Source organism: Alternaria rosae (assembly GCF_020736505.1).
Source record: "Alternaria rosae strain MPI-PUGE-AT-0040 chromosome Unknown BKA58scaffold_7, whole genome shotgun sequence".
NCBI lineage: Eukaryota > Fungi > Ascomycota > Dothideomycetes > Pleosporales > Pleosporaceae > Alternaria > Alternaria rosae.
Genome location: NW_025763576.1, coordinates 1760375 through 1774790, shown reverse-complemented (window position 1 = coordinate 1774790; position 14416 = coordinate 1760375). Strand labels below are relative to the sequence as shown.

Sequence of the window (14416 nt, the reverse complement as noted above, 5' to 3'; positions counted from 1 at the left end):
GCAAGGCACGGCGTTGGCGCACCGCAGCGGAGGCGAGGCTCGTGATCCAGCTTGCAGCAGGAATGCTACTTCCATGCAAACCCGAATCCGTGCCGACACGCTGTACGCGAGAAGCTTCGCTGCTAGAGACAGTTAACGTAATCGGTAGCCTGATAGAACTTGCTCAAGTCGTAGGCAGCATCGGTTCGCGATGGTGGAGTAGCCAGAACTGACGTTGCTCAGCCATGATGTACGGCGCGCGCGAACCCTGTAACTACCAGTCAATATCTGGACCTCGAACCGTTATAAGGCTGACTGGAATGAAAGGAGTAATACGCTTCGAGTTAAGCTTCTGACCGCATAAACATCTATTTCACGCGTGGCACACTCTGATGATATCCACTTTGTTGAGGATGCCTTGGGCCGCGCATCGACGACCTAGGTAGCCAGGTAGCGCTCGAGACTGTGCTGCACCGACGTAGTGTACTAGCAGTAGCGACGGCTTTGGGGGCTGTGGACATGCCCAGGTGTCGAGCGCGTGCCATCGCTGGTGGATGCATCGTGTGCATCCATCATGGTTCCGAGGTTTGAGGGTCAGGTCGCGTCGCGAAGCCCGTCTGCACCCACAGCCTCACCGTTCGCGCAGCAGGCTATGACGAGGGCGTGAACTCTGCCATGCGATCACAAGCTCGAGGTCTCCAGGATGGCTTTCGGGAGCATTTTTAATCAATGGGGCGCCTCTTGCATGAGCCATGGATGCGTCCATTCAGCAGTTTCGAGTAACCGCCGTACGAGTGCAAGAGACGGAACGGCCCCGGACGAGCAACAATGAAGATCTAACAGGTGCGAGGTGTTGTCACAGATTGAGACAAGCCCCCAAAGTCGAGCGGCGCAGTGTGTTCATCCTTGGGGTGGGTAAAAGTTTGCGAGGCGAGGATATCTGCAATGGCTTCCACCTGTTGTGTTAGGTCATGGCGTGACGGCACCCCAGGCACAACATTCGAGATCCGCGCTAGCAGCCTAGGTATCCACCACACGGGGCCGGCTCCGATCAGGACTTGTTGGAAGCATCGATTGTTGCTGCCTCGCCCAAATTAACGCGATGTATTATGCAGATGAAGCCATCTCCGAGCGATGGAGAACCTCTAGGTAACAGGCAGGCACGGGCGGCAGGGCGCTGCGATACTGTGGTAGTCGACCTCACGCGTCACCGCAGCAGAAGATCGAAGCTGAAGGATTTAAGCTGCAGCAGGTCTGCAGCACGGGTTTGTTGGTATACGAGTCTAGTCACAAGCGATCTAGTCTTCTGTGCCATCAATGCAGCACAGAAGCGGCTAGACCCACTGACGCGGGGTCCAAAGCTGACATCTCAAGCACTGAGGACACGCATCGCGTACCATCCATACCATCACGCAGATTATCTTTACTTGATAGACTGTTCGCATCTCTTCATCGAATTAGAATTATTCATTGCAACCGAGCGACAATCATGTCTCAGCCCACGACGCCGTCTATACCGGCATTCTATCGCATATTCTTTACATACGTCGACCCCATAATCTGCGCTTGGGGCGCAACCATGGACTTCTTCATGCCCACTGTCGTCCTCTCTTCACACATCCCCTCTCCCACCCCAGACATCGGCCACGCCATGATCCTCAAGCAACGCGGCGGGGGCATGCTAAACTTCGGCATCATGTCTGCCGTCCTGCTGCGATACACAAACGACATGAACGTCTGGCGCATCGTCCAGTTGTCGTGCTTCGTTGTCGATCTGGCGTACTATTGGGCGGTCTGGGAGGTGTTGGCGAAGCAGGGCAGACTAAGTGTAGGCACCTGGCGGGCGGAAGATTGGGGAAGTATAGGCATTACGGCATTTGCGGGGTTGGTCAGACTAGCATTCATGGCAGGTGTGGGATTTGGTGAAGCGTCGAGGAAAGACAAGAAGGACTTGTAGATATTGAAGAAGAAGTCCTGTTGCATGTCTCATTGGGAGTGTATGCGCGCAAAGGAGTAGTCCGCGAGATCCTGATTTTGCTCCGTTTCCTAATCCATCATTGTCCGCCGCAATCTATTGTATCGAGAAGAATAAGGCAGGAAAAGATCATTGCTGAGCTATGCTCTATATTCGCTCCTATATTACCCCAGGGCCCAGCGCGAGCCACTCAGCTATGTCTTGCCAGCCGTGTGCTACTCTTGGTGCTGACTCTTGAAGCCTTTGCAGCTCAGCTGCGAGCACGACTGCCTGTCTTGATCCGATCCTAAGTGCGATAAAATGGAGAATGCCAATGACCCATTGCCGCATTTCATGCGAAATAAGCAGGCACGTACCCACTGCATACAGTGGCTGGACGAGCTGCATCAGTCTCGGCGAGACGACTGAATCGATAAAGGTCCCTGGTTCTCTCATGATAGGTCCATCTTTTGTTTCATCTTTGGGGGCCAATCCAGCAGCAGAGAACACCGGGGATGGCACCATGCCGATGGTCTGGGGTACTGCGGCAATGATTGCGGCAACGTTAGCTCGTAGTACATTCTCCTCGTGCTCTATGCATGCTTTTAAACTGGCAGCTTCATAGAGCGGGGAAGTCTGTTCCTCACGAACCCTCATCAGGTTTGTTCTGATGATATCGTGCACTTGGATTCCGATAAACCGGGTGTAATTCCACATCTGCGACATGACGGGAAAGAGGCAGATGCTGTATGTGTTTCCACAATAATGAACTGAAGGCACATCAAGATGGACCCTTGTTGGATGCCAGGCTGCGGGTAAAAGAGCCTTGATATTCTCTAGCTCGTGACTGAGACTTCTGGCGCGGTTGATTGTTTCCACGGGATCTCGGCTTTTGTCTTGACCGAGTTTGACGACTGCGTCCATGACGTGCAGGATGCCGATCATGAACTTTTTTCCAAGCTCGTTGAATCCCGATTCTGTAGGGATGCTGTCATACAGCTCTTGCAAGTGCTCTAGATATTGGTGTGCGATGTTAGTACGTGTATCACATGCAGTCCACCCAGGGTTATGACTAACTTGGAATACCCGTCCCTAGTTCAAGCGTGAAGAATAGAGCGACGCCGTAGGACTGCTGGAATATCCGCCGTCCGAGTTCTGTCTCGAGCTGCGACTTGCCGCGTAACATGAAGAGGGTGTAAGCACCGCTGACGTGCTTTGACCACCTATCGATGGAACTCTTATCCGTGTATACCGTGCCCTCGTACATGCCAAGTAGGATGACCGAAATCAAAGTGCTATCTTTGACCGCAGCTTCGTGCGACATGAGCGCTCTGTTTGTTTCCTCCAATGCAGAACCGTATGCGACACGCGCTTTTCGCATGACGGCAGGAGACTTAGCTGCATTGGCGAAGATTGCTAGACTTAGGGCGCGGAAGCTCTCACGAAGCGTACCCTCGATATGCGGTCGTGACAGCAGCTGAGGAATCCATTCGAACTGGCCTCCTTGAGGGAAGTCGGCAGCGCCTGCATAGTTGGCGAGGAAGAAGCCTTGCGCTTGGGCTTCGACATTCGGCGTGGGTTGCAAGGCCAGGCTCTCAGCCTTGGGCGGGCTCCGCACCGGATAGATCCGCTGCACACTCCTGATCCTGTTGGGTTCTCCACGTCCCAAAGGTGTTCTTGGTTCTTTTGATTTGGCAAGCTCTTCGTAACGCTGCTCCGCCTTCTTTGCCACGACGCGACTCTCGTTCTTGAACATTAGGGAAGCCACATCGCGGTATCCATGGCATTCTTTGCCTGCACGGAGACATTGCGAGCAGGAAGGCCGCTTCTGGTCACACTGGAACAGCGGATTAGTGGCCCAAGTATCTACTCACGCGTGCGCTACATACTTTGATCCTTCGGTCCCTACATGTCTTGCAACCTGGAGAAGGTCTGCCAACATTGGGCATTTCGATAAATGATGACTAATTGCCCGGTGGTGATACGACGCAGTTCGGACCCGCACTGCTAAGTTCTCACCTACATCGATGATGGGAAGAAGGGAACGCCACGTTTGTGTTTGGGGAAAGTAAGCGAGCAGCAAGGAATGCAAGAACCACTCCCGGGCTTATGTACCCCACTATTGAATCGTGACTAGGCCGGACCACAAATGGGCAGTTGTGACGAGCCCCCCTTGCCTTAATTTCACAGTAGACTCAACAATCGCATGTCGCTTGCTGCCGCACCAAAGCCGGAAGCCGCGTTAGATCACAGCACACTAGCATCTGGAGAAACACATTCTATTACAATGGAAGATACATCCTCTATTTACGACAAGTCGATAATTCGTCACACATAATATTTACAAATCATAAAGCCCTCGTGGCGGATCTCACAACTCAAATGGCATCCCTAGAGTTTACCTGCTCAAGATGTGCTGAGACACCCTTCTTCTCGGTATACTCGCTCTCAGTATCACTAGAATGGAAGCTGTTGACGACCGTGCTGCTAAACTTCCTAGCCGGAACACGCTTCTCGAAGAGGATATCGAGCTCTCCGTAAGTCCTGCCCTTTGGCTCGGGAAGACGGAAGAACGCCCAGATAAAGCAACAGAAGCACGTTCCGGCGTAGAAAAGACCACTCTTTGCGCCCCAATTCCAAGCACCGGGGTTGAGCATACGTGGAGTGATGACGTTGCCGATGATAGAACCAATGTTGTAGAAGTTCCTGGCCAAGACGACAGTCTTTTGGCGAAGACGAGTGGATGGAATCTCTGCGACAATGGAGTAACAGACCGGTCCGACCGTGCAGTTGTATGCGGCTGCAAAAAGCAGAAGCATGGCGCCGATACCCCATTGCGCGCCAACATTGCCGGCTGGAATGAAACCGAGACCTCCGATGATACACAACAACACAACCATGGCAAGATCACCATACACATACAATGTGCGGCGCCCTACACGTTGGATAAGAATCCAGGCCATGAACACACCCACGCCACCGATTGCGTATTGTCCTAGACTCATAGAGAACGCATCCGCGTCGCTAAGGCCTGCTTGCTGGAAAAAGTATGTTGAATAACCGATAAGACCTGCACCGCAGAAGGCCTGCGTAAACCATGCCATGGCGGCGATTTCAGTTCGGCGGAGATCAGTACCCTTGAAACAGTCCAGGTACGAAGTACCTTCAGAGACCGCCATCTCCATGGCGTTGGTGTGGCGCATCATAGCAATGGTCTCATCGGCGTTGAAGTCGGGCAGCTTCTCGGGTGATGTGAGGCGCATCAACATCTTCTTTGCTTCGTCGAATCGGTCTTTCCGTACAAGCCACCAGGGAGATTCAGGTGCGAACGAGATGCCAATCATCAACGGGAGAGGCCAGATCCACTGCAGGGCGTATGGGATGCGGTATGCCCATTGGTCGGGGCGCTCGGCTACACCCTTCAGAACGCCAGAAGCGAGGAATTGACCGATGACCCAGCAGAGGTTGACGTATGTTGTAAGAATTGGACGAAGCGGCACCGGTACGACTTCGGCGGCATAGGTGCAAGTCAGGGTCTGGAAGACACCCCATGGGATACCGCACAGGATGAGACCGCATAGAAGCATGGTGATGTTCTGCGCGAAGAAGACGATGAAGATGAAGAAATTCACAGCGAAGAGCGCGCCGATCATTGTCTTCTTGTAGCCGAAACGATCCGCAATAAGACCGTTCAGAAGCAGACCTGTGAACTCTCCAACATATGCACCATTTGTGAGGCCCGCTTGCCACGCAGCGGTGAGCTCGAAGGTGCCATCTGCAAGTTGTTCGCCAAACTTTTGCTTAAAGGCAGGAACCGCCATCAAGTTGGCGATCAAGACCTTGTCGAAACCTTCCATGATGATGGCTGCGGAGAGCAGGACGGACCAGGCGATGGCTTTTGGGTATAACTTGATACCCTGGCGCAAGGTCATCTGCTGTTCTGATCGAGTCGCGTTGCCGGCATCGTGGGCGACTTGTTTGATGTCCGTGACTGCGAGTGAAAGGCGGCGTGCCTGTTCGGCGTCGATAGCGACGACACTGCTGTTGCGGCGAGACATGATGGTCGTGTCCGAGGATGAGACGAGGTCGAGGTGGATTGACAAATGTGGGTATATCCAAAGGATGAAGTAGGATGCTGTGGGTCAGACCCAAACCTCCCCTAAACGTGGAGCTGGTGGGACTCGAAGCTGGATGATGATCTCTCCTGGTGGATCTCGTCGTTCTACTTATACAACTTCACGACTCCAGATACGCGATACCCATGCATAGACTGAGCTCGTGCCAAGTCAGAAACCGGGGATGGTGGAGGCAGTCAAGGGATGCGGGGAGGACGCCACTCTTGCAGCTGTGAGGCCATCTTCATCGCGCAGCACTATGGCTTGAAAGGCTAGGCTGTAGCTGGTGAGGCCCGCCGACACGGGTGTGCCATCGAAAATTCGGAGCAGGAGTGCAGGTCGTGATTCGACAAGATGCCGGTCCGAGATTTCAAGGTTGCGTGCACTAGCCCCGAAAGCCGAAGCGACCATCACGTGTGGTACGGAAGTTGCGACTGAGCGTTCCCGCTAACGCCGTTTGCCTTTCATCTCGGACCGACAGCATGAATCGATAGCCTGTCGCGCCCACCATCTCCCCGCATGCATCCTCGCTTAAATCCCGCAATATCGGACACGCGGGAGAGAACGTTGAAACACCATGCAATGGAAGACATCTGTGGGGAAGGCTGTTGCTGGGTTGTGTGGGGATCGCCATGTGTAGACACGATCCGGCTTTGAGCCAATCGTCATTGTCCCGAGAAACTTTCCGTTGGGGGGAACCTCCACGTGCGGTACAAACACAGTGACCAGATCTCAATGACTACTCCCCCATCTGATAAGATCCCATTGCAAGACGCTTATAAGAAAGCCACTGGTACCATTGCAAGCAACCAAAGAAACGCTTGACCTCATTGACGCTGCGTACCATCTCTACCTACCACACCTAGGTAATCAAAATTGCCCCAAAGAGAACGGAGATCCAGCAGCAACACAATGACCGTTCCTCAAAGACCTTGGTGGAAAGATGGTGTCGTATACCAAATCTACCCCGCTTCTTTCAAAGACTCCAATGGCGACGGCATTGGCGACCTCAATGGCATCATTTCAGAGCTCGACTACATCCGCTCCATCGGTGTTGACGTCATTTGGATTTGTCCTATGTACGATTCACCCCAAGTTGACAGTAAGCATTGCCTCTACACGAACTCCATGCGAAGCATATATTGACTTCTCAATCTAATAGTGGGATACGACATTCGTGACTATGAGGATGTGTACAGGCCGTATGGTACTGTCCAAGACATGGAGAGGCTGATCGCCGAGACACATTCGCGAGGCATGAAGATTATACTGGATCTGGTGGTCAATCATACATCCGATCAGGTACGTCTTGGCGATAGAGCTCGGCTGCGTCCCATGAGACTGATTCTGCAAAGCACAAATGGTTCCTAGAGTCGCGATCATCAAAAGACAACCCCAAGCGAGACTGGTACATCTGGAGACCAGCTCGCTATGTCAACGGCGAGCGTAAAGCCCCCAACAACTGGGTCGGCAACTTTACAGGTAGTGTCTGGGAGTGGGATGAGCATACCCAAGAATACTATCTACATCTCTTTTGCCCCGAGCAACCTGACCTCAACTGGGAAAACCCAGAAACACGACAAGCCATCTACAAATCCGCCATGGAGTTTTGGCTACAGCGCGGAGTCGACGGATTCCGAGTCGATACAGTCAACATGTACAGCAAAGGTGAGATGCTTGACGCACCCATCACTGATCCTGGTTCGGAATGGCAGTTTGCTGGATACCAGTACTGCAACGGCCCAAGGATGGCCGAATTCTTGAACGAGATGAACCAAATCTTGGAGAAGTATGATGCCATGACCGTCGGCGAGTGTCCCCACACGCCAGACATGAAGAGAGTACTGGAGTATGTCAGTGCGAAAGAAAAGCAGCTGAACATGGTCTTCCAATTCGTGAGCAAACCTGAAGACCACAAACCGAGGAACCAGCAGGACTAACTAAATATCGTAGGATGTCGTTGACGTCGGCCAAGGTCCCTACAAGTTCCAAACCACCCCCAAGAACTGGACTCTCCCGCAGTTCAAACGTGCCATGGCCCGCACGCAAGACCTCATTCGCGCCCCCTCAGATGGCTGGACCACAGTCTTCCTCGAGAACCACGACCAAAGTCGATCAATCACACGCTTCACATCCGATGCGCCCGAGCACCGCGTCGCAGGCGGCAAGATGCTCGCGTTGATGATGGCAGCATTGAGCGGCACTTTGTTCATCTACCAAGGCCAAGAAATTGGCATGACGAACTTCCCTCTGACCTGGGATATGAGCGAGTACAAGGACGTGGACTCGACAAACTACTACAAGATGGTAGCTGCGCGGACAAAAGACGACCCCAAGGCTCTTGAAGATGCGCATAAATCGCTTCAGCATCTCGCTAGAGACCATGCTCGTGTGCCGATGAGCTGGTCGACCGCAACGCACAATGGCTTCTCGCCACCTGACTCTACCGCGGAACCGTGGATGCGACCTCTTGAAGATGCAAAGGTCTGCAACGTTGCGCAACAAAAAGGCGATAAAAATTCCGTGCTCGCTTTCTGGAAGCGCATACTGCAAGTACGCAAGCAACACAACGATCTCCTTGTGCATGGCCAGTACGACGATATAGATGTGGAGAGCCCGGACTTCTTTGTCTTCTGCAAGACATGGAATGAGAAGAGGGCGGTGTGCATTTGCAACTTCACGGACCAGAAGAAGGATTTGGCCTTCCCAGAGAGTGTGAAGAGCGAAAAGATGGAATTGCTTGTGAGCAGCGTCGATAACTGTGAGGAGAAGAAGTTGGCTGCTTTTGAAGGCAGGATCTATCTCCTTACGTAGACAGTATCGCGCGAACAAAATCATTGCTTGAAGCTAGATTTTACTGATTTACATGAGCGACCTGCATTGACAAGCGCTGCGAGATATTGTTCCATGTCGCCAACTGCCCACTTCTCGCCTCTGACCTTGGGATCTCTTGGGCTTGGATCTGCACCAGTCCGTCCGCCATATCCTCTAGCCCTGCAGCTGTCTTTGATTGCGTGACTTGATACCAAGGGTCGTTCACACCACCAGGGCTATTTACGTCGTGTGGTAGGTTCGGCGAACTGGCGTTGCTGAGTGCCTCAGGGAACATCGTTTGAAGGCGCTCTAGCTTCTCGAGCAGTATGCTTCGACGCGTCTGATCAAGGTGTGGAATCAGCAGGACAAAGTCTAGGATGAAGAGGAAATCGTCAATCCTTAGTGCCGTTTCATCGATGGTTGCGGCGGGAACATGAATGAGTACATCGGCAATGGTATCCGTGATTTCGAAAAGCTTCTGGGTGATGCTGCTTCCATGTACTTCGATATCCTGGCGCGACATACTGGATAGCTGTTGCCGTAATGTCTGTGATAGCCTCACCGGGAATAAGAGCGACAGGCAATCTTTTGAAGATCGAGAAGACAGGAGGGTTTGGCTCATGGCTAAACGCCAGACCAAAGTGCGCAGCCATTCACGCGTGATGCACAGATCGGCTCGTTGCATCATGGACAACATGGCCAACTCCCGTGCATCAGCTTCAGGATCGCCTTCAAGCTCGCGCGACTTGGCCTCGACCCACGTGCTGGTGACGTTGCCTCCTTGCGCATCAAGCCAGCTATCAAGGAACTCTGTATCAAGCATGCGGAAAAGCTTGATGATTTGATTGAAGCCCTCGTGGACCTGTATCGGAAGCGTAGGGTCGTCTTCCGGCAATGTGTAGAGTGGAGGGAGAATGGCACGCCGGTAATCCAAAATAGCTATGAATCGCTCGTGTATATACGCTTGCCAGTAGAGCCGCTGTCTTCGGGATCGTTCAGGCGGGGACAGCTGCGCCACGTTCTCCGGCTTGTCGATCTGCAGGAGCTGGATGATCGTAATGGCGTCTCGCATATAGTAGAATGCGCTATCGCTACCTTGTAGACTCATAAGGCAGTTGTGTATGAACATCGACTGCACAGCTCGCATGACTGAGAATTGGCAATGTTTGTGGGTTCGCCTCATGGTATCGATCGAGTAGTCCATGAGGCTTTCGATGGTTTGGACAATTTCTTCTGTTCGGCGGTCACCATACCGGGTCAAGTTCAGCGTACAGCCTCCGAACGCGTAGACGAATGAGCGGACATCTGGGTCGCTGTCCATGACCTCGATGTACTGTCGGAGCTCATGTTCGGCAATGACCGGATGAACAGGATACACCCCAGCAACATAATCCGGAATGAGGTCAAGAAAGAAAGCCTTGGGGTACTGTGATGGGAAAGACGACGAAGGAGATACTGCCTGGAGTCAGCAGTGGTACCCCGAATTGGAGTAGAGATTAACAGGGTGACATACTCGATGTGCCTCCATTACGGTCAAGTATCGGCGAAATAGGACTGTACGGCGGCTGAAAGCTACCTGCTGCTGAATGAGCAGGCAGTATGGGCGGCGATATTGCTGGCAAGTTGGATGTTTGGCTTCTGAACTCGGAGATGATATGGCCTCGCTTGCCCTGAGACCTTTGCTTGCCGGACGGTGAGTAGATGCACCGCAAGCCGAGATGCGCGCACTGTTGACACCGTGCTTGGCCGTTACAACGCACTTTCCTCCTCTTGCACGCGTCGCATGCTTTCGATACTCGTTTCTGGGATGGCTGTTCCATGTTCATAATGGATTCTGCTGTGTGCATAATGTTTTTGTAGAGCCTCGGTGTCGGGATGATCAGGCGATCTGGGGAAAGACTGCGGAGACGCGCTAGCGGAGCGTAGTCCCTAATTGGTTCACCTGCAGACTGGGTTTGATCGAACAGCGAAACAGGCAGGTGCCAGTGGCGTAGAAGGCGCGCCGAAAGGTCTAGGGATGACATTGCATAGTCTAGAAATGCGTACCTGAGTCGGACGGAACAATTGTGGGGTCGACTGCATGTCAGCTTAATATCCTGGCATGTGAAGACCGACCTACATACAATGCTCCACATATGTCCAACAGCATTGCTAAAACAGCGGATTGCGCTGCCTGTATATTCTCCAACTAATGTGTAGGTTTGCTAAGAGTGGTAAGCATAGGACGCGATGGAGGTACTCTATGCACGACTGGGATTTGAGAAGCTGCTGGTAAGACCTCTTTGCCCGCTGCATTACTTTCTTGACGTTCACAGCTACGAGGAATGACTTTATGTATGCAGCAAAAGATATTCGTGTTCCCACTACTTGCCACGGGCAAAAAAGAGAGCGCAGAGTTGTCACAACACAGTTTCGACCGCCGAGCAAAAAGAGATGACCACCTCCGTTATACTTTGGAAACATCTTGAAACCCTTTTATTGCTTCTTGTGGTGGGTTCATCACGACTGGCTATGTTGTATATCTTTTTTTCTTGGACAGTGTCCTCTTTTGGTTCCAGCAGCCATCCCGGTTTTGAGGTAGAATGGTTTGATGAATTATTGCAGAATCAACGAATATATATACCCATCTGGAAGTGGATACAGAATTGGGGTAGATGATAGAGATGGTGGAGGAATGAACAAACAAACACGAGCTCGAGAGCTCGATCCGCTCTCACCTTCCCTTTCACTGCATGGTTACACAGGAAAGGCGCGTCACTGCGAGCCCAGAGATGAAGATCTCGCGCTCTCACCGTCACCGCTGTATGCGGCAAACAGCTTTTGCGGACTCATATCGTCGTTGCTTTGACCTTCTTTGCGGCCTACAACGCGACACCCACCCTACAACCATTACAGAACAGACACCTCTGGAACCTACAACACAGCAATCTCCTTACCACAACACACTAAAAAAACCTACGTAGTCCTCATAATGTCTCAGTGTACCACAACGCCCCTCTAGCAGGCTCTACGTAGTATCCTGCTAGCCGATATGGCAATGAACAAGGCGAAAGGAGCAGATGAGTGGATGGCGGCAGTATGTCTAAGATTATGAGTGAAAGCGATAACATCTAACATGATGTAGTATAATGATTGGCATGAGGCTAATCAGTGGAGGGAGGAGATAGCCTCTGGAAAGAAGGCGGAGAAGAAGCTTTGGGAGCGGAAGCGAATGCGCGCTGAAGATTTCTTTCACCTCGACACTTACGAACCGGAGCCGAATCCGCGAAACGCGCGATTCGCGCTTCAGCAGGAAAAGAAGCAGGTTATACAGACGCTTCAAGAACATGTTGCGGCGCGAAATTCTGCCGGCGACATCGACTATGGCCCGCTCCCACGCGCGCCGCCCGGCACGGGCAATAGTAAGGACAGGGCACTCAGAATGCGATTGGCCATCAAAGAAGAACGCCTTGCTAGGGAGAAGAAGAAGGAAAAGTCTTGAATTCTGGATTTGGTTTCCATCATTCACGCATGTATTGTACTATAGAAAGGCCGCCGAAGCCACCACAAATATGCATAAAATCCTCCAATCACATCAACCAGAACTACTTAATCGAACCTGTGAGGCATCTCCGGAGTACCGTTTCCACCATACATAGTCTCCTGCTCCATCTGCTCCTTGGCCTGAAGGTACTGCCACTTCACACGAGCAGCCTTGAGCTCCGCCTCCGCAACTTCCAACTCAGCCTGCAGTTTCTGGACAGCAATAGGCTGCCCAGATGTATCCATGGGATCTACGGTCTCGACAGGGTACATGCGCGCCTCTTGGGGACCAGCAGAGACAGAGAAGGCGGAAGTCGGGTGGGCAAGGAGAGATTGGGTACCAGGAGAGCTAGTGTAGTCTTCCTCGTCGTCGCTGACAATGGTTCTAGAGCGACGAATGGCGATGCCTCGACCACTGGGAGTGGTGCTGGGGCGGAATGGGCGCTCGCACTTTTTGGCCCGCTTGTCGTGACGCTGGAAGCCACCCGCCTCGGCACGGCGGAGACGGTTAGGCGCATCTAATCAATGTCAATAACATGAATCGACGTTGGAAGTTTAAGGTTGTCGCTGATGTATCTGTTGAATGACCTCTGACATGACAGAGGGGTTGACTTACGTTTGCGGCGCTTCTCCAGAACACGTGCTTCGTAGATCTCGTGGTCACCACGACGCCTCTTAGCGCCTTTGGGTTGATCTGGCTCGACAAGCTCCTCGAAGTAGGAGTCATCAGAAGACTCTTCAGAGGACTCTTGGATGACGATCTGGTTCTTGCGCTCCGGATGCTCGTACTCATCCTTGATGTCCCTAATATCGGCCAGACGAGCCCAGGGATGCTTGGGCTCATGCAGAGCGACCTTGGCGCGCAGATCAGCTTGGAACTGGGCTAAATTTCCGTTTGTGAGACGAGAAATAGCCTTCAAGTCTTTGAGGAACTGTACACCCCAATTGCGAGGGTCATTCTCGGTCTCGTCCTTGATGTGGTCGCGGCGCTCGCAATCCCAAGCACGCATACGAATGTCCTCGGGGATGATGTCCAAACTGTCGGAAAGACCGAAGGAGGCTGCCAGGGCGGGAAGAAGACAATTGACAAGGTCCTTGGTGTCTTCATTGAGGGTTTCGAATCGGCCCATAGTGATAGCTGGGTCCGTATGGACAATGGACGTGAAGAGCTTAAGCTTAGTAGACAAACTGTTGTCGGAACTGTAAGGCAATTATCTGAGCTGTAGAGATTAGCAAGAAGTTTCGCGTCAAGTGCAATTTGAAAGGCTGGAGCAAGAGGATCGCTTCAGTAGATCAAAGTCGCGTCGCACTGAAGGACGAGGTGTCTGCGCCGAACAAATCGCACGAGCTTACCTTGAGTCGCCGCGCAGAATTGATTTGATCGCTCCAAATACTAGTAAAGTTGTAGCGAAGAGTAGGTGGTAGAGGATCAGTGTTGGAGATCAGATATCGCTACTTATATATTCTTGTATGCGCTAGCAGTAACCGCCCGTCGCCTGCTACGGATCTTGAGTCGTAGCGAGGTCGACCAATGACAGGTAAGTGGGATATATATCCCGAGATGCGGTCTCGTGCGCCTGGTGTGACGTGTTTGTAGAACTGAGAAGTGAAAGATTTGAGACACCACCGGGTACCTTCGGTGCTGGCGGCAAGGAAGGTAGACAGCCGAGTTTTTTTTTGGAAAGTGATAATGTAAGTATAACAGAGAGCAAAGCTATATATACGAAGAGAATGGTGGTGATGAGTTATATGCCTGAGCAACAATTGGTTCAAGGAACGTAGTGAGAGAAATGACAGCCTTGACCGTATCAGAATATCTTGCTTGACCGCCTGTGTAATGACGATACGTCTCAGAAACGAATTCCACGTACTTGCTTGATGGGATGTCTTGTCTGGACAGGAGGCATGCGCATCGTATCTTTCAAGAAGAGTACATGCACAAACGACGCAGGAATTCTTCGTGGTCTTGGAAGAGAATGTTGTAAACAAATCACGAGATTCAGGCGTGGTGATCAGAATGACTTAATCTGGG

At 52.1% G+C, this 14416-nt stretch overlaps 7 protein-coding genes across 7 annotated transcripts; 3 read left to right on the top strand and 4 right to left on the bottom strand.

The window, feature by feature from the left end:
• Nucleotides 1–1027: 1027 nt before the first annotated feature.
• Nucleotides 1028–2098, top strand: BKA58DRAFT_214834 (uncharacterized protein). The gene has a single exon (XM_046166131.1). It carries the CDS (start codon nucleotides 1469–1471, stop codon nucleotides 1934–1936), a length of 468 nt encoding a protein of 155 aa, XP_046023615.1. The 5' UTR covers nucleotides 1028–1468; the 3' UTR covers nucleotides 1937–2098.
• Nucleotides 2025–4077, bottom strand: BKA58DRAFT_214817 (uncharacterized protein). The gene is made up of 3 exons (XM_046166129.1): nucleotides 3823–4077; nucleotides 3011–3770; nucleotides 2025–2946 (listed from the first exon to the last, which is right to left on the bottom strand). Exons 1-3 carry the CDS (start codon nucleotides 3880–3882, stop codon nucleotides 2114–2116), a joined length of 1653 nt encoding a protein of 550 aa, XP_046023614.1. The 5' UTR covers nucleotides 3883–4077; the 3' UTR covers nucleotides 2025–2113.
• A 119-nt stretch (nucleotides 4078–4196) lies between these two features.
• Nucleotides 4197–6369, bottom strand: BKA58DRAFT_388930 (maltose permease MAL61). Its single transcript, XM_046170701.1, has one exon. It carries the CDS (start codon nucleotides 5989–5991, stop codon nucleotides 4312–4314), a length of 1680 nt encoding a protein of 559 aa, XP_046023613.1. The 5' UTR covers nucleotides 5992–6369; the 3' UTR covers nucleotides 4197–4311.
• Nucleotides 6370–6601: 232 nt separating this feature from the next.
• BKA58DRAFT_422566 (glycoside hydrolase superfamily) lies at nucleotides 6602–8862 on the top strand (the record flags this gene model as incomplete). The annotated part of the gene is made up of 4 exons (XM_046172829.1): nucleotides 6602–7150; nucleotides 7211–7350; nucleotides 7404–7943; nucleotides 8002–8862. Exons 1-4 carry the CDS (start codon nucleotides 6961–6963, stop codon nucleotides 8860–8862), a joined length of 1731 nt encoding a protein of 576 aa, XP_046023612.1. The 5' UTR covers nucleotides 6602–6960.
• Nucleotides 8794–10721, bottom strand: BKA58DRAFT_388926 (uncharacterized protein). Its single transcript, XM_046170700.1, has 2 exons — nucleotides 10376–10721; nucleotides 8794–10317 (listed from the first exon to the last, which is right to left on the bottom strand). The coding sequence occupies exons 1-2, from the start codon at nucleotides 10707–10709 to the stop codon at nucleotides 8903–8905; spliced, it is 1749 nt and encodes a 582-aa protein (XP_046023611.1). The 5' UTR covers nucleotides 10710–10721; the 3' UTR covers nucleotides 8794–8902.
• Nucleotides 10722–11893: 1172 nt separating this feature from the next.
• On the top strand, nucleotides 11894–12343 carry BKA58DRAFT_441951 (uncharacterized protein; the record flags this gene model as incomplete). Its single annotated transcript, XM_046173867.1, has 2 exons — nucleotides 11894–11938; nucleotides 11987–12343. The coding sequence occupies 2 exons, from the start codon at nucleotides 11894–11896 to the stop codon at nucleotides 12341–12343; spliced, it is 402 nt and encodes a 133-aa protein (XP_046023610.1).
• A 53-nt stretch (nucleotides 12344–12396) lies between these two features.
• BKA58DRAFT_214781 (uncharacterized protein) lies at nucleotides 12397–13910 on the bottom strand. Its single transcript, XM_046166128.1, has 3 exons — nucleotides 13738–13910; nucleotides 13001–13604; nucleotides 12397–12902 (listed from the first exon to the last, which is right to left on the bottom strand). The coding sequence occupies exons 2-3, from the start codon at nucleotides 13512–13514 to the stop codon at nucleotides 12451–12453; spliced, it is 966 nt and encodes a 321-aa protein (XP_046023609.1). The 5' UTR covers nucleotides 13515–13604; nucleotides 13738–13910; the 3' UTR covers nucleotides 12397–12450.
• Between the last annotated feature and the right edge of the window lie 506 nt (nucleotides 13911–14416).